Source organism: Lutra lutra, chromosome 5, assembly GCF_902655055.1.
Source record: "Lutra lutra chromosome 5, mLutLut1.2, whole genome shotgun sequence".
Lineage (NCBI taxonomy): Eukaryota > Metazoa > Chordata > Mammalia > Carnivora > Mustelidae > Lutra > Lutra lutra.
In genome coordinates, this window is record NC_062282.1 from 143,093,919 (window position 1) to 143,118,585 (window position 24,667).

The 24,667-nt window shown below is 38.7% G+C and overlaps 2 protein-coding genes across 9 annotated transcripts in view; one reads left to right on the forward strand and one right to left on the reverse strand.

Moving 5' to 3' along the window:
- PRR16 (proline rich 16) overlaps window positions 1–24,667 on the reverse strand; it is a 195,945-nt gene that overhangs the window by 58,783 nt on the left and 112,495 nt on the right. The window lies entirely within an intron of this gene.
- On the forward strand, window positions 1,513–2,305 carry LOC125100686 (dnaJ homolog subfamily A member 1-like). Its single transcript, XM_047731056.1, has one exon. It carries the CDS (start codon window positions 1,525–1,527, stop codon window positions 2,245–2,247), a length of 723 nt encoding a protein of 240 aa, XP_047587012.1. The 5' UTR covers window positions 1,513–1,524; the 3' UTR covers window positions 2,248–2,305.

The following is a 24,667-nucleotide window of genomic DNA, read 5'->3' on the forward strand; positions in this document are numbered from 1 at the left end:
GTTTCCTCCCTACTGCAATGCTTTCAAAGCGCTAACATTAAGTTTCAGCAAATCAAATTCTATTTTGACATACAGGCTTTTAAAGGAGCAAAAAGAAAATCATGCAAAAAGCACGTGATTTAAAGATTGCAAAAAGTTACTAAAATATGGAGAGCCGACTTCCAAAAAATGTACACTTTTCATGATTTGTGCTCAGAAGATGATATCAAAGTCATGAGTAAGGCATCTCTTCAGGTTTCTGAAGAGTTATTTATTTTTTGGCGACCTCTTTAAAGCCTTGGAAATTAGAAAAACGAGGAACAAACTGATCTGTAGACTTTTCTTTTTTCTTTCACTCCATACATACTTACTGGGCCATTCCTTTTCTAGGTGTTCAGGATTCAGGAGTGAAAAGAACAGGTCCATTCTTTTAAAGAACTCATATGCAGCAGGGAGGAGACAGTAAACAAATAAGAAAACAAGCACATGAATGAGATATCACAGAGTGGTAAGCACCATGAGGAAAAGGACAAAGCGTACCATGAGAGAACTGGGTGCCAAAAGGCAAATATGTGATAGGGAGTGACAAACACACATATGGACAGTGACAGCCCAGGCTGGGTGGTCAGCAAAGTTGCTTCTGAGACAGGTAGCACAGCAACAGATACTGTAACGGGAGAAGGCGCCAGGCATCAAGAGGAAAAACCTGGAAGCAGAATTGAATGTGGGAAGCCCAAAGGACCCAAAAAATAGCTTATACAAGATAGAGTGGCAGGTGGGGGCATCTGAGTGACAGGTGAGTTCTGGGGTCAGCAGAGGCCGCAATGGACTGAAGGAGACAATGGGGAGACATGGTTTTCAACATGGGATGACATTCATTCTTTTCTCTTTCAACCCCTACTTTGGGGGCTCTGAGGAAAACGGGTTATAGGATGGTAAACGAGGAAGCAGGGTCTGGTTAGGAATTCATGTAGGGACCATCTGATGAAAGGAGGAGGACAGTGAAAGACGGTGAAGAGGAGGATTCAAGATACATTCTGAAGACAGACCTGACACACTTTTCTAGAGGACTGGGCATGCAAGGTGAGTACAAGGGGGGAAACAAGAATGATCCCGAGAGTTCTGAGCCAGGTAGCTGGTGAGATTCTGGGGTGATTTACTGACATTGAGCAAACCGAAGGGAGAAAGAGTGGAGGGGCTGGGTATGGATTCTGAAGTTCCGCTTTAGACATGTTTACTTTGAGATGCCTACAAAACACCCAGTGGAGATGAGGCATGGGCTCAGGGATGAGGTCAGGCCACAGCTGTCTGTGAGTCTCAGGAGCACTCACACGGACCTGTTGATGAGCTCCGAAGGACTAGCTGAGGTCAGCACGGGCGTGGAGAGGAGGAGAGAAGCCCGAAGGGAGCTCTCAGACTGAATACTGGACCTACCAACATCTAGAGGTTAAGGAAGCAGAGGATTCAGCAAAAAACACTATGGAGGGGTGGCCCATCAGAGCGGAGTTGTAAATGTATTGGTTCTATAATTGCCGAGGTACTGGAATGCAAATAAGAATTCATCAAATAGGACCTGGAATGGTTCAGCAAATTCAGTCTGTGTGCATGGAGTGCCAGGGCCATGGGGAACGGATCAGTCCTAAAGATAGATGTAAAAGCTGCAATGGAAGGAAGATAGTTCGAGAGAAGAAGATTCTAGAAGTTCATATTGACAAAGGCATGAAAGATGGCCAGAAGATAACATTCCATGGTGAAGGAGACCAAGAACCAGGACTGGAACCAGGAGATATTATCATTGTTTTAGATCAGAAGGATCATGCTGTGTTTACTCGGCGAGGAGAAGACCTTTTCATGTGTATGGACATACAGCTGGTTGAAGCACTGTGCGGTTTCCAAAAGCCAATATCTACTCTGGACAACCGAACCATTGTCATCACCTCTCATCCAGGTCAAATTGTCAAGCATGGAGATATCAAGTGTGTGCTAAATGAAGGCATGCCAATTTATCGTAGGCCATATGAGAAGGGTCGCCTCATCATCGAATTTAAGGTAAACTTTCCTGAGAATGGCTTTCTGTCTCCTGATAAACTCTCTTTGCTGGAAAAACTCCTACCTGAGAGGAAGGAAGTAGAAGAGACTGATGAAATGGACCAGGTAGAACTGGTGGACTTTGATCCAAATCAGGAAAGACGGCGCCATTACAATGGGGAAGCATATGAGGATGATGAACATCATCCCAGGGGTGGTGTTCAGTGTCAGACCTCTTAATGGGGCCAGTGAATAACACTGCTGGCATTTTATGTGCAGTAGTGAATGAGTGAAGGACTATAATCATAGCACACTACTTGCTATTGTTTTTGTTTTAATATTCAACTATAGTAGTGTTTTAAAAGTTAAATGAAGAATAAACTCAAATATAAAAATTAAAAAAAATAATTTAAAAAAAAAAGATTCCAGCCCGTCCCCCTTCCCTGGCAACCACCAGCGTGGTTAAACTCAATAGCAACATGTTGCCTTTTTCTTTTGTTCAGTGTGGCAAATACTTTTTGAAGAAGTATTTAAAATTTTTTTTTAAATTTATAGTCTTTCTAAGCATTATGCAAAGGCACTGCAAATTCCATACCACTATTTTTACTAGTAAACTTTATAACTATTTCAACAGTGAGATCTCTGGTTTTAAGGAACTAAACTCAACTAACATAGTTCAATACTAGACCTGAATTTGTTTTATAGAAAACTATAAATGACTTTGAGAGGGTCTATCATTGTGTGATAAGTGCAAGAGAAATCTAAAGCGTAAAAATACTTCACTGGAGAACAAATGCATTGTCTGATTAGAAACTATCAAGACTTTATTCTGATGCAAAATGTTGAGCCGACAGTGCACTACTTTTCCTGTAAAAGTCATGTCAAACAGAATACGTGGAAATTAGGTCCCGAATTCTCTGGCCCACTAGGTCAGCTGAAGGCCTTAGGAAATCCACATTGAATAAAGGACTCCCAAAATATTAATCATGAGTTAATATTAGAGCTAGAATTTAAATGTAAGAAATCTTCAGGTCTAGTCTTATATTATCTTCACCATGGAATTTGATCTTGGATATGTCATGTAGCTTTATTGTGAAATCACATTATTTATAAAAAGGAAAGTGAATTTAAAAAAAAGGCAATTCTACATATTTCTCCATGGGCTTGCCTATCAATGTAGACAGGTTTTTTAACCTTTTATTTTCCTGATTTAGTCAACAATGTACCCTGACTTTCAGTTCAGTATATTTTTACATTTACGTAGTATCAATAACTCCTAGTTTACTTACTTCTAAGTTGAATTTGATTGACAAGATAAGTAGAGCTAAATCCCAAATGACATTCCCTCTTGTTTTATAAGTAGGGCACATTAAAATGAAGATAATTTATGGCACAGGTCATAACTATTAAAAACCAGTATAACTGTTATGGCTTCAAAATTGATTTTTTTTTTTTTTTACTAATCACATTATTGAATTCATTGTACACCAATAGAGAAAGTTTTTGTAACAGCTTCTCAACTACAAAATCAACACTATTCTGAGGAATTCATTTCAAATAGCGTATTCCCCAAGGCATGATGAAAGGATGTAACTGATTAAAGAAAAATAATCATCGGAAACATGACAAATATCGCCAATATTCGACATTACCCAGACATCTTTTATTTTTGGTTTTAGATATAATAAATTTACTCCTCCAATTCAATAGTTAATTGACCATGGCATCTTTCAAATTTTATCTAGTGTGGAAAAATTTGGCATTCGAATTTAACACAAATGATAAGTAGAGTCCTATATAGATAGAAATATCAAAATTAAACTATTATTCCAGAAGCATCAGGGCTTAATAAGGAATAAACCCATATTCTTCCCTATATAGAAAAGTACTGGTAGACTTTGATGGTGGGAAAATAAAAATTTGCAACACAAAACATTGTGGACCTTGACTCTACATGTTTTCACTTCATTAAAAATTCACAGCTGTTAAAAGTAATGATCTTTCCTATGGTCACAGATGGTATAGCCGACTATGCCTGAAGTATGAATGAGTTCTACATAACACAAATCAACCTTTCAGGGAAAAAATGAGCATAAGTCAGTATTTCCTTCTAAATAATCATATTTTTAAGTAATTTTATTTTTTTAAGGTTCAAATTGACTAGTTGTTTATAGACAATATATATAAAGAGAAATTATGGAAATGTAAGCTAGTTCTGCTCACAGGAAGTGTAGGTATGCTAACACAAACTCATTAACCCTGGCATCTTGGAAGTTAAATCTTAGTTACAAACACACTGTAAGTGTTCCTTAAAAAACCTTTGGAGCCCTACAAAGCAAGCATTGCTTAATTTCATGGTATTATTATATGTATTTTCCTCTTTGGAATTTAAACATAAAATAGAAACTAAAAATATGATAATTTAAATGGTGATAACTTGTGTTGTGATTGTTAATTTTTATTTAAGGTCATTTTTTTATAACTTTAGTATTTAAATATCTGCTTGTCAATCTCAACTTCCATACATATTTCAAATAACAAATGATATACTGGGCCTGTATATTTCTTAGAAATGCTGGTATGTGTTGTCCAAATCCCAGCACCCATCATGTCAAGGTGGGGCCGACCTTCTCAGGCACTTCCTGGTGCATTGTTGTCACTGTCTACCCATATCACTGTTTCCCTGGGTCATCATGTGGAGAGGTGAGAGTAAGTTATGGAGCTTCTTTTAAAAAAAAATTAGAGAACTTTTACAACTAGTGTATTGACTCCAGACTTTCCAAAGCACACTGAACTGAATAGGTACAGGAGACGATGAATGGAGGGGAAGGCATTAGTCAGCCTATGAAGGAATAGCCTGGAGCAGTGGAGAAGGACAGGTTAACGGAAGAGAGGAGGAGGTACCATGGGAAGCATGTGTATGGAGTTAACGCATGTGAAGGACTGCATCACGTGGCTGGAAACTGGAGTAGAGATCAAGCAATCAAATGCTCCAGATCTTTTCAATGAGGAACCCACCTGTTCTTCCTAAGAACATGATGCAATATAGCAAGTCAGTGGTAAGTCTCCTGAAATGAACACTTATTCATTTGTCAATACTATTTTAATCCTACTGTCCAATGTGTCATTAACATACACAAATAAGGACAGAGCCAGTGATCAGAAAGAGAAGGGGCAGTTAGTCAACCGCCGGACACTGACAGTAGTGTAGTGGCATAGAGGAGCTTCTGGAAACCAGACAGCAGTCCACAAATGTTTGAAAGGATGTCTTGTCTTAGGAAACCAAGGCTAGCTGTATGACTGAACCAACCTCAGACAAACCTACCTGTGAGCACGTTAACACAGCACTACACTAAATCTGAGTGACAGAGGAATGTAGAGCAAAGGCTAAGTGATCTCAGGGCCATGCTACTATAAAAATTCTAAGTCCCAGAGGGTAGTGAACATAGAGTCCATGGCCTCAAGGTCTAAATAAAGACTTCATGGTCCATAAGGTCACATCCAATCCAGAGATACTAGATCACTGATCCCCAAGTATGTGGTCCTCACTTTGGCCATAAGCCTTTGGTAGCATGTTCCCCAAACACTGAGGTTGCTATACTTGGACCTTATTTATACTAGGTGATCACAAGAGGACACAAGCTATATCATTCCATCTGCCCAATCATTCACACACTCTGTCACTAACTACCTACAGAGGTCCATGCTTTGTCAGTACGGGCAATGAAGAGAAAACTGAGAAGGATCCCTCCTTCAAGGCACTCCAAAGAACCAGCGTGGCGCAGGGAATGAAGAAACTATTTTCTCACCATGATTTTCTCAGCACCCTGCTGCTTCCCATTCTATACCTGATTTTTTTTTTATCAACAATAACCTTGAGTATTTATTTAATAGAGCAAACGCAAAATCATACATGTGAATAAGCTCAAGGCAGTTAACTTCATCATTCATCTTCATGATGAATACTCATTCATGAAATACTCACTGAGTACCAGTTAAGTGCCAGGGGCCCTTGAGGTTTTTGGGAGTGAAACACCCAGAATCCCTGACCACATTTTTATTACATACATGTGCATTACAGGAAATATTTCTGCTAATAATGAATTATAAAATTTGAATGCAAAAAATGCTAATTTAAAAAATAGCCCAATGGATTATTTTATGCAGGCAATCTTTGTCACTCAGTATTAAACAATTTTATGGCTCACACTTTTAATAAAGTTAACAAATAGGAACAGCAGTCAAAATTTCTAACCACATTTCCCATTAAATCTACACTGAATACTCCTAAGAATTGTGACAAGAATCAGAGATTCATGAAGTTATAATGCTGGAGTGGAAAGGCAAAGAAATGGTAAAAATGAGGCTGTCTATATTAATCTATCTGATGGAATTTATGTACCTCTTTATTCCCCCTCCTCCCAAAAATCTTTCACATAAAAAAGACATTAAAATAAAGGCCTGAGGAAGGGGATGTAGATTTCTCTGTTGAACACTACTGTTTCATTCTTCAAACCAAGACATGGAGAGTGTTTGTAATATGGCGCCCATAGCCAGACTCACTAGCTATGCGCCCCAGGCAAGGTGCTAACTTGCCTCTCCTTTCTTATCTCTGAAAGGGAGGTTAAAAATAAATGAGCAAATAAACAAACAAATAATTTTACTAGCTTCATAGGGTCAATGAAGGAGTTATATGAGCTAATACGTGGAATGGAAAAACACTTTTTCAAGCCCATTACTGTTTACTCTCATTTCTGTTATTAAATTGGAAAAGCACAGCAATGTTGGGGTCTCCACTGACAGAAGCAATGCATGTCGGGGTCTCCACTGACAGAATTTCTCAGAATACCTTAAAGAAAGAATTTGGATCTGAACGCTATAACCTTCTCATTAACCTCTGTGTCAAATATTCTCTGGGCCACCCAGTAACTGACCACCCTGCAGTGTTTGGGTGCCTTTATGTCCCTCCTCATAGCAACGTCCAATTGTCGAACTCCAAGTTCACTGCTGGAACGCCCTGGCTTCATAGTGCCTACCACTTTTTTCATTTCTTCCATTCTGACAGTATAGATCGTGTTCGTCTGTTTGGCAGAGAGTGTCTGGCTTTCCACAGTGGAAAAAACTGTTACCCAACCATCCCAGCCATAACTTGTGATCTTATTCAGCAATACAACTTTTCTGCCAACTACAAACTCAACAATTCCTTTCTTCACCACCCTCCCCCAACGCCCCGTCATCCTGCCATGCATTTTAGACAGAGTCTCAGACTAGGCTAAAACCAAAATGAAAAAGTTTCAAAATTATCTGGTCAGTGCTTGAAGGATGTCATGAAATCACACTTCCATTATCCAGAGTATTAGTACCCATTCTAGAAGGACGCTGTCTGAACTCTATGCTTGGAATCAGCTACTGGGAAATTACAGAAGATCATCTGAATTTGTGAGAGGGGAAAGCACCAAACATGAATTCTTGACAAATGTGCACTTACATTTTTGGCCTTTGCAGAACTAATCAACATCCACAATCTGTTTCAATAGCTCTGTCCTGAGTATTTGCTTATCCTTCCAACAATAAGATGCCAAAAAGAAAACCAAAACCAAAACAAACAAAAAAACAACAAACCAACCAAACAAAAAACCCCACAGCAGAACTGAACATTGATTAGGTTTTTCAAAAATCACAACAGGTTTCACACTGAGCTTGCCACATTATCTTGTCTCCTTATGATCAACAACATACATTTGTAAAATGTGTCAGAGGCACAGGGTCACAGTCTGGTAATGGAAGAGAAAGACATCTCTGTATTAGGCAATCACATTTATCTAGGAATCAAATATACACCCATACCCAGGAGCTACAAATGTCCATCAATTGAATCCATGTGTGCTAGGATGCTTTGCAAAGGAAAGCCCAATTCAAATTCTAATCAGTATCCAACAGGTTTCACTGAAAGTTCCTGTAGGGAAGTGATAACCTCTAACTCATCTTTAGAATACTAGCATCTGAGAATCGAAGAAGATCTGCTTATGGCTACACAAACTTAATTAATGCTCAGCTCTTAGGCTAAGCAGCAGAGAACTATTGGACTCTCAGTCAAGATTTCTTAAATGACTCATGTGTCTGGATGTAAAGAACTGAATTGCAGGGTTCAGTCTCACTGTTAGTGGCCATCACCAACATGATGAATGACTGCCTTAAAGAAAAAGTATTTATCAAGAATCAGCATATCACTGCGCTGTTGAAATTGCACCAACAAACCCAGAAAAACCTACGGTATAAATATATTTTTAAAAATGAATTTAGGGGGGCGCCTGGGTGGCTCAGTGGGTTAAGCCGCTGCCTTCGGCTCAGGTCATGATCTCAGGGTCCTGGGATCGAGTCCCGCATCGGGCTCTCTGCTCAGCAGGGAGCCTGCTTCCCTCTCTCTCTCTCTCTCTGCCTGCCTCTCTGTCTACTTGTGATCTCTCTCTGTCAAATAAATAAATAAAATCTTTAAAAAAAAATGAATTTAGGGGCTCCTGGGTAGATCAGTCGGTTGAGCATCTCCCTTCAGCTTGGGTCAGGATCCCAGAGTCCTGGGATCGAGTTCTGCATCGGGCTCCCTGCTCAGCAGGGAGCCTGCTTCTCCTTCTGCCTGTGGCTCCCCCTGCTTGTGCACACTCCTTCTAAGACGCTCTCTCTCTCTCTCTCTCCCTGACAAATAAATAAATAAAATCTGAAAAATAAATACATACATACATACATATGGAATTTAATTCTGTGATAGATCATACATGTAGAGCAGTCACAGAAATGAACTAAAACTTTCAAATTTTCGATAAAGCATCAGTTATTTTGTCCGAAATGGAAGGTAAAATGGATGATTTAAATAGTTTTCATGTAAATGATGTAGAAACATCTACAAGGGATTTAAGTAATGAATTTCAGTAATAAAAGGCTTATAGAATTACTGAAAAAATATAGAGCATGACCTTCCATAGGACAATTAAACATCAAAGATTTATATTTCGATATTTAAAAGAAAGAGGAAAATAGCAAAAAAAAATTTACAAAATTCAAATTGAAACTAATTTCAACTTAAGTGCTACCAGAAAGACAATGATGAAATCTGACTATAAAATCGAACATATCTCATTTATAGTACACCAATACTAGCTCTAATTGCACATTCTATGATTATTCAGAAAACCTGCAATTATACAAAATGTGATCCTTATTTTAAAATTCTAGTTTAATCACTAGGTTTCTTTCACAGTATTTAGACTTGGGCAAGATGTACTATAACCAGGATCCATGTATAAATTCCTTGTGTCCCTTAATTTCTGCTGAACTACTAAGTAGATGTTTTTGTCCATCATCTTTAGAAAGTATGCACAATGCTCATGTCCTTGGCCAATAAGAATTTCAGTTGTGGAAAAGAGAGTGAACTCATCACTGATCCCTCATTTCAAGAAAATGAAAATGTGAATTTTCAGGACCAAAGTATGATCAAATCACCGGAGAGTCCCATTTCAAAGAAACACAGGCATTAACACCCATACTAAAAAAGATTTTAAGGTTTTGTGAAAGTAACAGAGGAGCAATATTATATACATGCCTCATTGGATAATGTAATAAAACAATTGTATGCATTTGTATTTTAGAACACAAAATAGTATATTTTCAAAAGAATCAAATCAAATAATGTATATATGGAAGCTTTCTTTTATAGCTTTAGAGTGTTTTTGAACCATAATTAATGTTGACCTGAAAATTAAAAACTCATATTGCCATATCAGATAGTCAGAGTTTAAATAAGAGTGTAGCACTGAAATAGAACAGTTCAAGGCAGGTGAATTTTTGAACTAGTTAGTCTCGTGGTACCAGGGAATTTATTCAGTTGGCTAGGGAAGACATGGACAGTGATGGACAAAACATCCTTTACCACAAATCTATACAGTAAATGGTAAGGAACTGCTTTTCCTACAGGAAAAAAAAAAAAAGAAAAATTTGATAAAATACATAGTCTTTCGGTCTTTCTTTCATGCCTATATTACTGTTATTTTAATCTTGAAAATTTCATTGTCTGAAAGCCTGAATAATGGCACTTCATCCTGTGGTTATCCTATCTATTTCCACATGATTTGACAAATATCCCCGAATAATTTGAAAAGAGAGGCCAAGTGATGTAACTTGATGAAGAATATCCCTTCTTATAGGAAGGAAAGCACATATTTTTGGAAGTTATGATCTTCCCAGGATGAAGAGTCAGCTCTTTCTTGAATATGAAGAATTTCAAGGATTAATTTGCTTCTCAGAATACCGAGACCAGTGGGAGAAATCCTCCTTTTGACAACTTCCTGATTGAAGGAGTACAATGAGCATGAAGAAGAACTCAGTTTGCAATCCAAAACTCCACCAAAAATGGGTTAATCTCATTTAGTTTTCTGTGGGTCAAACATAATAACAGAACCTCGGATCAGAGCAGGAATTAAAAATAAAAAAACAGGTCGGTGCCTGGGTGGCTCAGTGGGTTAAGCCTCTACCTCTGGCTCAGGTCATGATCTCAGGGTCCTGGGATCGAGCCCCTCATCGGGCTCCCTGCTCGGCGGGGAGCCTGCTTCCCCGCTCTCTCTCTCTCTGCCTGCCTCTCTGCCTACTTGTGATATGTCTGTCAAATACATGAGTTTTAAAAAAATAAAAAAATAAAAAATAAAAAAACAGATGAAATACTATCTAGAAGTTTACGAAGGCATAAAAATTATCACAATATACATTTTTGGGGTGTGGGAGGGCCTGAAGGAAAGAGAGAAAAATCATCTCCAGAAGATTCCCCATTCGGCATGGAGAGCCCACCACAGGGCTTGATCTCACAACCCTGAGATTATGACCTGAGCTGAAATCAGGATCCAGAGGCTCAACTGACTGAGCTACCCAGGAGCCCCAATCACCCAGGAGCTCTTACTTCTTTAAACAAAACAAAACAAAACAAAGCAAAACAAAACAAAAAACTACTTTTTAAAGAAATGCAGCTTTATAATTGAAAATAGGTTAGTAAAATCTGGCCTCATAGAAACATCCCCATAATTAATAGCTTTAAAGTGATTTTTTTCAGTACATAAAATCAAGAATTAGTACTCCAGCCATTTTTTCCCCTAACTACTAATGTGCTTATAAAACTTGAACTGTTCAGCAGTAAATAAAACCTCGAAGATAAATCGACAGTTTTGATTTTGTTTTGTTTTCCCCACTTGTTGGACAGCTTTCCATTAACTAGTCTTCACTTCTGCCCCACTTAGAATGTTAACATAATCATCATTAATTCTGAATATTAGTGCTGGTTTCAACATTGCTACACGAGAAGGGCTCAGAGGCAGAATCTAATTGGAAAGCCAGGCCAGGGTTCTAGTCTAAGAAAGCTGTTTTGCATACGGAGAACCCTATTTTTCATTAAAGCATAGGTCCCTTCCTGGGGGATGAGGGTAAGCTTAACATGGAGATTACAGAGGGAAAGTTCAATCTTACTCCGTCCTTGCCATTCCAAAAGCCTCTAGCGATGACTTCTTATCCATTTAAGTCCAAAGTGAAACCACTGGACATATTTCAAGGAAACATAAGGGAAGGCTTCAACCAAAACAGGCCTGCAACGGAGTGTCGCAGCTAGAAAAGCTCCAAGATGAGCTACCCACCTGAAGAACGAGTTGAAGGAAAAGAATGAGTGATGGAAAGACATTGAACAGTAGGTCTCTAAGTGTAAGGTTTGTTACTATTTATGTATTTTTTTAACTTTCACTGGAAGAGGGATTTGGAAAGGATAAGAATGGCTGAGGATGCGTCAAATTTAAAAGATTTTCTGAGGCATATAAGTGGCTCAGTCCGTTAAGCCTCTGACTCTAGATTTTGGCTCAGGTCATGATCTCAGGGTCATGAGATCAATCCCGAGGTATGGAGCTCTGCACTCAGCACAGAGTCTGCTTGGGAATCTCTCTCCCTCTGCCCCTACCAATCCCCCCTCGGGCAATGCCCCTTCTTTCTCTCGCTCTAAAATAAACAAATAAAATCCTAACATTTTTTCCTTGTTTCCTATAAAGTAAATTTCCCAGAATATAAGAAAAAATACGTATATGGGTAATAAAGCTCAGGAAAATAAGACAAGTAGAAGAAAACAAAACAAACACCACAATAAAACTCCCTGCTGGTAGGACTGACAGAGGTTGGCGGAAATCGTTAACATGCCTTGGGCAGTGGGAAGCATGGGTAAAACATTTCTATCTCTGTGAAGCAGATTGTTAAAAGGGACTTTGAGGAATGCCTGGATGGCTCAGTCAGCGGGGCATCTGTCTTCAGCTCAGGTCATCATCTCAGGGTCCTGGGATTGAGTCCCACATCCAGCTTCTTGCTCAGTAGGGAGCCTGCTTCCCCCTATGCCTGCTACTCCCCCTGCGTGTGCACTCTTTCTTGTCTGACAAATAAATAAACAAAATCTTTAAAAAATTAAAAATAAAAGTGACTTTGAAACGAAGACAGACAGTAAGCATGGTAAGAGACTCGGAGGAAGCACAGGCCAAGGTTCTCTCTACAACAGCATCTGCAATCCCATCATAGCTCTTACACAGCTCACAAGAGTCAACCAAACCGTGTAAATCCCCAACTAATATTCCTTTGTAGAATAATAAAGAAACCACAGATCTATTTCGAAAAGTTAAAAGAATAACAAGTTTTAGGTTCTTCCTTTTGGGGCTAATAAGACACAAATAATGATTGCCTGTCACATGATATCATGGCATCTGAAATATAGTATGTCAAAAGAACAAAAACAAAACAGTGGGAACCTTCTGCTTTTTGTTTAAAGGTAGAAAGGGATGTCTGTGTTTGAAAAGTGAAAAGCTAAGATAATCTTTTCATGACTGGTTACCGGAACAAAGTTGCTATAAATCATGGGCATACTGTGCTGCTTCAAAGACCTTCTTGAAATGATTGAACCAAGCATCACTACTTACAGGTCCAGAAGAGGCAGCAATAAAATATAATTTACTGATATTCTGAAATTTCTTCATTTTTTAAAGATTTTTTTTTGTAATTTTATTTTTTTTTCAGTGTTCCAAGATTCATTGTTTATACACCACACTCAATGCTCCATGTAATACATACCCTCCTTAATACCCACCACCAGGCTCAGCCAACCCTCACCCCCACCCCTCCAAAACCCTCAGCTTGCTTCTCAGAGTCCACAGTATCTCATGGTTTGTCTCCCCTTCCAATTTCCCCCAACTCACTTCTCCTCTCCATCTCCCAATGTCCTCTGTATTATTCTTTATGCTCCACAAGTAAGTGAAACCATATGATAATTGATCAAATGCTTTTACTGCATCAGTTGAGAAAGGAACATTTCTTCTCTCTTCTCTTAGTGATTTGTTCTATCACATTGATTGATTTGTGAATGTCAAACCACACTTGCATCCCAGGGATAAAGCCCCCATAATCTTTTTAATGTACTCTTAGGTCCTATTAGTTGAGAATCTTGGCATCCATATTCATCAGGGATATTGGTCTGAAATTCTCCTTTTTGGTGGGGTCATTGGTTTGGGGATCAGGGTAATGCTGGCTTCATAAAAAGAGTCTGGGGGCGCCTGGGTGGCTCAGTGGGTTAAGCCGCTGCCTTCAGCTCAGGTCATGATCCCAGGTCCTGGGTTCAAGCCCCACATTGGGCTTTCTGCTCAGCAGGGAGCCTGCTTCCTCCTCTCTCTCTGCCTGCCTCTCTGCCTACTTGTGATTTCTCTCTGTCAAATAAATAAATAAAATCTTTAAAAAAAAAAAGAGTCTGGAAGTTTTCCTTCTGTTTCTATTCTTTGAAACAGCTTCAGGAGAATAGGTATTATTTCATCTTTGAATGTTTGGTAGAATTCCCCAGGGAATCCATCAGGTCCTGGGCTCTTGTTTTTTGGGAGGTTTTTGATCACTGCTTCAATCTCATTATTAGATATTGGTTTATTCAGGTTGTCAGTTTCTTCCTGATGCAGTTTTAGAAGTTTATAGGTTTCTAGGTTACTTAACTTATTGGCATATAATTGTTGATAATAATTTCTGATGATTGCTTCTATTTCCTTGGTGTTAGTCATAATCCTTTCCCTTTCGTTCATAATTTTATTAATTTAGGTATTCTCTCTTTTCTTTTGGATTAGTTTGGCCAGTGGTTGATTGATCTTTTTGATTGTTTGCAAAAACCAGCTTCCAGTTTCGTTGATGTGTTCTACTGTATCTCTAGTTTCTATCTCATTCATCTCTGCTCTAATCTTGATTATTTCCCTTCTTGTGCGTGGGGTTGGCTTAATTTGTTGTTGATTTTCCAGTTCTTTAAGGTGTAAAGAGAGAAGGTGTATTTGGGATTTTCAATTTTTTTAAAGTGAGGCTTGGATGGCTATTTATTTCCCCTTTAGGACTGCCTTTGCCATATCCCATAGGTTTTGGACCAATGTGTCTGCATTCTCATTGGTTTCCATGAATGTTTAAGTTCTTCTTTGGTTTCCTGGTTGATCCAAACATTCCTGAGCAGGATTCTCTTTAGCTTCCAAGTGTTTGATTTACTTCCAAACTTCTTGTGATTGAGTTCCAGTTTCAAAGTGTTGTGGTCTGAGAATATGCAGGGAATAATCTCAGTCTTTGGTATCGGTTGAGTCCTGAGTTATGTTCCAATACATGGTCTATTTAAGATGAAGTTCCACATGCACTCAAGAAGAATGAGTATTCAGTTGTTTTAGGGTAGAATGTTCTGTATATATCTATGAGGTCCATCTGGTCCAGTGTATCAATCAGAGTTCTTGTTTCTTTGTTGACTTTCTGCTTAGATAATCTGTCTATTGCTGAGAGTGGACTGTTGAAGTCTCCTACTATTAACATATTATCAATACGTCTCTTTATTTTTGTTAACAGTTGGATTATGTAGTTGGCTATTCCCATGTTAGGGGCATAGATATTTACAATTGTTAGACCTTCTTGTTGGACAGACAATACAAGAATGATATTGTGTCCTTCTGTATCTCTAACTACAGTCTTTAGTTTAAAATCTAATTTGTCTGATTGAGAATTGCTACCCCAGCCTTTTGAGGTCCAATGGCATGAAAGATGGTTCTCCATCCCTTCACTTTCAGTCTGGATGTATCTTTAGGTTCAAAAATGAGTCTCTTTTAGAAAGCATAAGGATGGGTCTTGTCTTTTTATCTAATCTGCAACCCTGTGCCATTTTATGGGAGCATTTAGGCTGTTCATGTTGAGAGTGATTACTGAAAGATATGATTTTATTGTAATCATGTTGCCTGTGAAGTCCTTGTTTCTATAGATTGCTTCTATATATTTCTGTTTTATATCACCCTTGGGGGTCTTTCTCTTTTTACAGAACCCCCCTTAATATTTCTTGTAGGAATGGCTTAGTGGTCATATATTCTTTCAGTTTCTGCCTGTCCTAGAAGTTCCTTATCTCTCCATCCATTCTGAATGACAGCCTTCCTGGATAAAGTATTCTTGGTTGCATGTTCTTCTCATTTGGTACCCTGAATATGTCTTGCCAGCCCTTTCTGACTTGTCAGGTCTCAGTGGACAGCTCTGACATTATTCTGATGTTCCTCTCTCTGTACATAAGGAATCTCTTCCCAGTAACTGCCCTTAAGATGGTTTCCTTGGTTCTAAGATTTGCAAGTCTTACTATTACATGTTGGGGCATTGTTCTGTTTTCTTTCAGGGAGGGGTTCTCTATGCCTCTAGGATGTGAATGCTTTTTTCATTCCCCAGATTAGGGAAGTTTTCAGCTATGATTTCCTCAAGTATGTCTTCTAGTGTTCTCTCTCTCTCCATCCCTCAGGGATCCCAATAATTCTGACATTGGAATGTTTCATGGTGTCGTTTATTTCTCTAATTCTGTTTTCATGGATTTTAAGCTGTTTGTTCCAGGCCTTTTCCTGTTCCTTCTTTTTTATCAGTTTGTCTTCTAGATCACTAATTCATTCTTCTGCCTCATTTACACTAGCTGTTAGAGTATCTAGATTAGATTGGATCTTATTGACAACATTTTAAAATTCTGCCAGATCAGCTCTCATTTCTGCCCTTAGAGAATCTACCTTGCCATTAATAATTTTCTCTATCCTAGCTATTGTCTGCATAACTGTTACCCTGAAGTCTATTCCAGCATCTTGCCATTAGTTCTGTAGCAGAGGTCAGAGTCTCTGAGTCTTTCCTATGTTGGGGGTTCCTCCTCTGAGTCATTCTGTTGAGGGGTGGTTGAGGGAATTCACAGAGTCTAAACTACTGACCACAATCCAAGCCAGATGCACCTGTTTTTTTTAGAAACGTAAGTTTCCTGACTTCTTGTTCTTTCACTCTGTCCTCTGCAGAGAGGCTCCTGCCACACTATTACTGATGCAAACCTGTTTGGACAGAATTTCCCTGTCCCCTGTGGTAGTGGGATGGGCTCAGTGAAAACTAATTTTTTGGGGGGGCTCTTGTTCTCTGGCAGCTTTCCCTGGTGGCTTTCTGTGTCTCTTCCAAGAGTCAGAGCAGAAGTGACTGTGTCCAAACCTCTGTCTCAGAACAGAGGGATCACAGTCTGTTCTTCAGTGAGCTCTCCAGACCACACTGTCTCTGTTTCTGTCTGTGCTGCTAAAAACTGCAACGTACTGGGTTGTGAGCCTCAGAGCAGCACTCCCAGCCCTTGCTTCCAGGTCCAGGCATGACTCTACCCTTTGTGCTTCTAAAGCTGTCAGCCACCCCCAGTTTGCATATGCCACCTCCGTAGCTCCAAGCTTCAGTCTGGGGGCTGCCCTAAAGTCCTTTCCCTGCTTCCATCAGTCTGTGAGTCTGTGCCCAGGCCCCAGCGCAGGAGGCTTTTGCCTCCCTCCCTCTTCCATTTATCTTCCAATATCTGCCTGCAGAATCAGGGCTCCCTGCTTCATTCCTCGAGATCAACTGCTTAACATATTCTATTTGTAGTTATCCAGATATATCTTCTTACATCTCAGGCTGATTTTGTGGGTGTTCAAAATGGTCTGGCTAGTAGATATCCAGCTCAGTTGAGGGGACCAGTAGATATAGGGTCCCCTAATCCAACATCATCTTTGTGACTCCCATTTCCTACATTTTTGAAATTATTTAACATAGCCCCAGAATGTTTGCTTGACTAAATACCTAGAGCCAATAATACATAATCTTTGGTAGAGAAGATGGAATGGTGTACAATGTTTCCTAAGAGCATCACATTGATGGTTAATAAAGTGACTTCATGTGGATAAATGAAAAAAACTTAAATTTCATAGTTCTGTTTTTAATATGATAAGAAAAAATATAGATAGCTTGTCAAATCAGTGATAGAAGTCTTCCTTTTATCTTTGTTTAAGATTTATTTATTTTTGTCTAAGATTATTTTAGAGAAAGGGAGAGACAGAGACAGAGATAGAGACAGGCAGAGAGACAGAGAAAGGAAAACATGGGGGGAGGGGCAGAGGGAGGAAAGAGAATCCCAAGCATGGAGACTGACACAGGATGGGAAGAAGGACTCGATCCCATAACCCTGAAATCATGACCTGGGCTAAAATCAAAAGTCAGACGCCTAATGTACTGAGCCATGCAGGTACGTTGACTTTTCTATATTTCAATGGACAGTGCTAAGGAAGCAAAGCCAAGTAATTGCTGACGCTTATGAATAAAGCCATTCTTAACTCTGATGAGAAACTTCTCAAATTTTCACAATGGCTGTCAATCTTTAGCCCTGTGATGGGGATCTTAACCAGAGAAAGTGCTTAACAAGATATTTTCGTGTATCCTATTAAGTAATAACCATTATTATGAAAATCTAAAACTAATTATTAGCTGAGATACAGAAATGTACCGTATCATTGAAAAAAAAATAAATTATGGTCCTCTAAGAATGAATCACGTAGACAGTGGACAGCAAGTAAAAAGAAAAGAAATAATGCATAGAATAGTTTTATGTCAATTCTTTTGAAATAAACCACTGCAAAAGGTTATGGTTTCATCATTCAGTGAAAAAACCTGTCTTCTTAATGTCACAATAAATAAAAAAATCTTCTTTATTCTGATTCATACACTTCATATAAATGCAATATATCAGTTGATGCAATATATATCGAACAAAACAAAGCAAATTGGCTGGTCCTGAATACAGCATTTTATAACTTAGTGACATCAACTGTCAGTTCACTCAAGAGTATTTACTAAGCATTCACTGCAGAGAACACTGCTCCAAGAGTTATTCTGCATTTCATTTCCCAGGCCTACAAATATATTTTTCACCTTAATAAGAAGACTATTTACATTTGAAATTTATGTTTGGAAGAGAGCGTTGCAGAAGCAGCATATAAACTTCAACCAAGGTAAGTGTGTTACCAAAATTTATGGAAGAGGAGTATGACATCATCATTATGTATAACAAAACTGTAACACAGTATAATGCCTTGATGATGCTAGTTTGTCTTCTCAAGACACATTGATGATGAAAATGATAGATGTCCAAAATACCACATAAAGATTTAAGCAATGGTATTGCATAACAAATCAAGAGTAGGATAATAATCCTAGGGGTTTTCTCTTTTACACATCAAATGGAAACACAAGCTACTCTTGCAAAGCTGTTTTACCATATCTCTTAGGAAATATACCATTCTAACACTCACATTTTTTTTCTCCTTTTAAAGATTCAAGATAAGAAATTTCAAATGCTTCTATACAATTATATTTACAACACTATTAATCTCTATGAGTTTACTATTTTAAAATTGAAAGTTGAAAGCAACCAACACAATTTATATACCCAAGCCACTTAGACCATCCATGTGATTATGGTACAAGAGGAAGGTATTATATAGGTAATTAGGAAAAAAAAAAAAGAGAGAGAAAATAAATGAATACATAAAGTACTTGATTGACCCCCCCCAAAACATTTATTTATTTATTTACTTACTTATTTATTTATTTTAAAGATTTTATTTATTTATTTGACAGACAGAGATCACAAGTAGGCAGAGAGGCAAGCAGAGAGTGAGAGGAGGAAGCAGGCTCCTCGCTGAGCAGAGAGCCTGATGTGGGGCTCGATCCCAGGACCCTGGGATCATGACCTGAGCCGAAGGCACAGGCTTTAACCCACTGAGCCACCCAGGTGCCCTGACCCCCCAAAACATTTATTGTATTTATTAAATTAGCTAAATAAAAATCAACTTACATTTTATTATATAATACACAGATAATTTATAATGTGCTGAGAGTTCTAAGAAAACTGTAAAATGGAGATAGGTTGCCCATTTTAGAAATCAAGCCAGGGCTGTATTTATGAAAATATTTATACAGTCATTAATACAAAGATTGTGACAGGTGAAGGAAGGAAAATATGTAGGATAATGTATATATTCTCTGTAAATCAAGGATGTGCCATAAAAAGAAAACCTACAATGCCATTATTGAGAACAGTTTAGAATACCATTAGATTACATCTAAAGAATACAAAATAGGTACCAGATGAAGATCAGAGCAGCTTTAATCATGGTGACTACTAGGTCTCAGAACGGTGATGAAAAATCATGAATACCATTTATATATATTCATATTTATTCACACTTGGAAGAATAATGCCTCATCTTTATTGAATGCTCATGGTGAGCCAGGCACTTGAATTCATAGTCCAGGTATCCTTCAACTTAAGCTAAACCATTTACAAATTTTTCCTTCTCCATTTCACTGTTGTAGAAACTGGAACTGTGGGAGGTCACACATCTAGAAGCAAGCTCGCAGTGATAGAAACCTGGGTCTGTCTGACCTCAAAGTCCCCCAGGGACGGGTCCCACATCAATCTCAGCTGCTAAGAATTCTAGATATGTCGCTACCTCTCACAAGTTGGCAGCTTTCTGAAGAAAGTAACACTTCCTAAAACTTTAACATGGAATCAATTACTATAAAATGAACATAAAAATATTATCCATAATTACAGAATAAGTGTAAAATAAAGTCTCTAGTAAGAAACTTGTACTGACAGGGGCACCTAGGTGGCGCAGTCGGTTAAGCTTCCGACTCTTGGTTTTGGCTCAGGTCATGATCCCAGGGTTCTGGGATTGAGCCCTGCATTGGGCTCTGCACTTAGTGGGGAGTCTGCTTGAGATTCTCTCTCTCTCCCTCTCCTTCTGCCCCTCCTGGTTTTGCTGTCTTTCTCTCTCTCTAAAATAAGTAAAATCCTAAAAAAATAAATAAATAAATAAATAAATAAAAAAATAAAAAGAAAAAGAAAGAAAGAAACTCATCCTGACAAAATACTGTAGAAAACAGGTAGACAAGGCAAAGCCCTCTCCAGTGGCTATTTCTCAGGGAGACAAGTCAAGTGCACAAATGACTTCTGGACATAGAAAGACCACAAGGGTGCAGCAAGATCAGCATGGGCTCTCAGAGGGAGAGAGTGGAAGAGAAGGAATCGAGAACCCGAGCTGGACCTGTAGGGACTGAGCTGAGAAGAGGTTGGGAAATGAGGTCTTGGTGACAGAACACCTGAAATTGTCACTTATCTTTTGATTATCTTCTGTTGAAATGGAAACATTCTTACAATGGTTTCTGAAAATCATTTTTTTTAAAGATTTTATTTATTTATTTGACAGAGAGAGATCACAAGCAGGCAGAGAGGCAGTCAGAGAGAGAGGAGGAAGCAGGCTCCCTGCTGAGCGGAGAGCCCGATGTAGGGCTCGATCCCAGGACCCTGAGATCATGACCTGAGCCGAAGGCAGCGGCTTAACCCACTGAGCCACCCAGGCGCCCCTGAAAAATCATGTCTTAAATGGGGAACAAAACAAGCTGAAATGAGCACTGGGAGCTGAAAGTGTGGGTATTATATTAAGTGCTCTTCTCACACACACAAAAAATAATGTAAGGGTCAGCTGATAGGCTCAGTCGGTCAAGCGTCTGCCTTTGGCTCAGGTCATGATCCCAGGGTCCTGGGATTGAGTCCTGCATTGGGCTCCCTTCTCAGTGGGGAGTCTGCTTCTCCCTTTCCCTTGGCACTTCCCCCTCTTTGAGCTCTCTCTCTCTCTCAAATAACAAAGGCTTTAAAAAATAATATAAAAGGAGGGCAGGAGAAAAGTTCTGGAAGGGACAAATATGTTTATGGCATTGCCTGTGGATGGTCTCACAGATATGTATGTATCTCTAGACTCAGTAAGTTACATATATTAAATGTGTGTGTCTTTCTGTATGGCAATCATAGCTCAATGAAATGTTTAAAAAATACTAGCTGAGGATTATAGATAAAAAATAAATTTAAATAAATCAACTATGAATCACAGAAATGATTTGCAACAGAAAAGGAGGGCAAAACTGTTCTCAGTTCTAAGCTACTTTCTGGGCAGGCAAATTCAGAGCCAATCTCTTTTGGGCTGTGGCCTTTCAACAAGTTAATCGAAAGAGCACTGCCCTAAATCCAAAGACTCCGATCAAGCTTGTGGGACATGGCAACAAAGCCTGCATTGGGTTGGACAGTTCTCTACCTTGAGAATTTATGAGTACCACCCTTGGGCTGGGCTAGGTTTCATCAAAAACTATTAGATTCTAAGAAGGGGAAAGTAGGTCAAAGTTCTTGTTAAAGACAGTGGCTTTTGTAAAGGTATTCAAGTAGGAGCCAGTTAGAAACATTCAGAAAATTAGCCTTGTTCCAGGTTAAATGGAACACAGATTTTTTTTTTCTTAAGGCAGAGAGTACATTTCATAAAGTGTCTTTAAATTAGATAGTAAAAAAAAAAAACCTTAAAAATCAAGCTAATAAGCTTAATTTTTATTCTTTATTAAAATAAAAAGCTTACTCATTTAACCTTTATAATAACCATATAAAGTGGGTTTTCTTATTATCCGTATTTTACTGAAGATAAAACTGAAGCCCAGAGAGGCTAAGTAATTTAAGGTCACATTGCTAGAACATGGTAGAGCCAAGATTCTAATCAAGGAAATTTACTGGGACTTTTCTCCTGTGATTTTTTTAAAAGAAAGAATAAAAGGGGGGGAGGGGAGAATGAAGGATGGGTATCTTAAACCCAGACTGAGTTGTTAAACAGATTACATTTCAAAAATGTGATGATTGGCACACATCAATTTAAAATCTATTTTGTATTTTATTTCTCTATATAGAGAGTAAATTCCAAGGTAATAGGGATCCCAGAACAGAAGGTGAAGTGTTAACAATTCCCTGAAATATATAAGCTCAGCTGGAAATACTACCTTGATGTGTTGAATAATATAGCTGACATTCTTAATGGGATGTAAGTATTAGGGGAGACAAACACATATTAGGCTTTATTTTTAACCAAACAGAAAAACTGTCTTCCTTCATCCTCTCACATCAGCAAAACTTTCTTACACCATTGTGTAGTGATATAGGCTGCTCATTTTATTGACTTAAAATTTGACTAGTGAAAAACCAGGCTCACTTCAAGGAGAAAATGTATTTCCCTCAAGCCCAGAAGTAAAACTGACATGTCTGTCTTGTTTTTATGCAGCATTTTGAAGTCCATGGATTTTTTTTTAATTTTATTTTTTATAAACATATATTTTTATCCCCAGGGGTACAGGTCTGCGAATCGCCAGGTTTACACACTTCACAGCACTCACCATAGCACATACCCTCCCCAATATCCATAACCCCACCCCCCCTCTCCCAACCCCCCTCCCCCCATCAACCCTCAGTTTGTTTTGTGAGATTAAGAGTCACTTATGGTTTGTCTCCCTCCCAATCCCATCTTGTTTCATTTACTCTTCTCCTACCCCCTCAACCCCGCATGTTGCATCTCCTCTCCCTCATATCAGGGAGATCATATGATAGTTGTCTTTCTCCGATTGACTTATTTCGCTAAGCATGATACCCTCTAGTTCCATCCACGTCGTCGCAAATGGAAAGATTTCATTTCTTTTGATGGCTGCATAATATTCCATTGTGTATATATACCACCTCTTCTTTATCCATTCGTCTGTAGATGGACATCTAGGTTCTTTCCATAGTTTGGCTATTGTAGACATTGCTGCTATAAACATTCGGGTGCACGTGCCCCTTTGGATCACTACGTTTGTATCTTTAGGGTAAATACCCAGCAGTGCAATTGCTGGGTCATAGGGTAGTTCTATTTTCAACATTTTGAGGAACCTCCATGCTGTTTTCCAGAGTGGCTGCACCAGCTTGCATTCCCACCAACAGTGTAGGAGGGTTCCCCTTTCTCCGCATCCTCGCCAGCATCTGTCATTTCCTGACTTGTTAATTTTAGCCATTCTGACTGGTGTGAGGTGATATCTCATGGTGGTTTTGATTTGTATTTCCCTGATGCCGAGTGATATGGAGCACTTTTTCATGTGTCTGTTGGCCATCTGGATGTCTTCTTTTCAGAAATGTCTGTTCATGTCCTCTGCCCATTTCTTGATTGGATTATTTGTTCTTTGGGTGTTGAGTTTGCTAAGTTCTTTATAGATTTTGGACACTAGCCCTTTATCTGATATGTCATTTGCAAATATCTTTTCCCATTCTGTCAGCTGTCTTTTGGTTTTGTTCACTGTTTCCTTTGCTGTGCAAAAGCTTTTGATCTTGATAAAATCCCAATAGTTCATTTTTGCCCTTGCTTCCCTTGCCTTTGGTGATGTTCCTAGGAAGATGTTGCTGCGGCTGAGGTCGAAGAGGTTGCTGCCTGTGTTCTCCTCAAGGATTTTGATGGATTCCTTTCTCACATTGAGATCCTTCATCCATTTTGAGTATATTTTCGTGTGTGGTGTAAGGAAATGATCCAATTTCATTTTTCTGCATGTGGCTGTCCAATTTTCCCAATACCATTTATTGAAGAGGCTGTCTTTTTTCCACTGGACATTCTTTCCTGCTTTGTCGAAGATGAGTTGACCATAGAGTTGAGGGTCTATTTCTGGGCTCTCTATTCTGTTCCATTGATCTATGTGTCTGTTTTTGTGCCAGTACCATGCTGTCTTGATGATGACAGCTTTGTAATAGAGCTTGAAGTCCGGAATTGTGATGCCACCAACTTTGGCTTTCTTTTTCAATATTCCTTTGGCTATTCGAGGTCTTTTCTGGTTCCATATAAATTTTAGGATTATTTGTTCCATTTCTTTGAAAAAAATGGATGGTACTTTGATAGGAATTGCATTAAATGTGTAGATTGCTTTAGGTAGCATAGACATTTTCACAATATTTATTCTTCCAATCCAGGAGCATGGAACATTTTTCCATTTCTTTGTGTCTTCCTCAATTTCTTTCATGAGTACTTTATAGTTTTCTGTGTATAGATTCTTAGTCTCTTTGGTTAGGTTTATTCCTAGGTATCTTATAGTTTTGGGTGCAATTGTAAATGGGATGGGAAGTCCATGGATTTTTTTAAACTGTTTTAACAACTGAACCTTTTATTTCCCATGGGGGGGCAAGGGTAAAATACATGGCTGTTTTGTTTTACAGAACACTTTTGGGAGATTAAGGACAACAGGGGGGCCAGTCTGGTGAGGGGGCAAGTCCAGAGACTTGGATTCCAATGAGACTCTGTCCTGATGGTGATGGAAATGGCCTCAGGTCTCTGAATCTTAGTTTCTTGACCACACTACTTCTCTCACGGGATTAGAGGAAAGATTAAATAAGATAACATGAAAGTAGCTTTCAGAGGATCTTCTG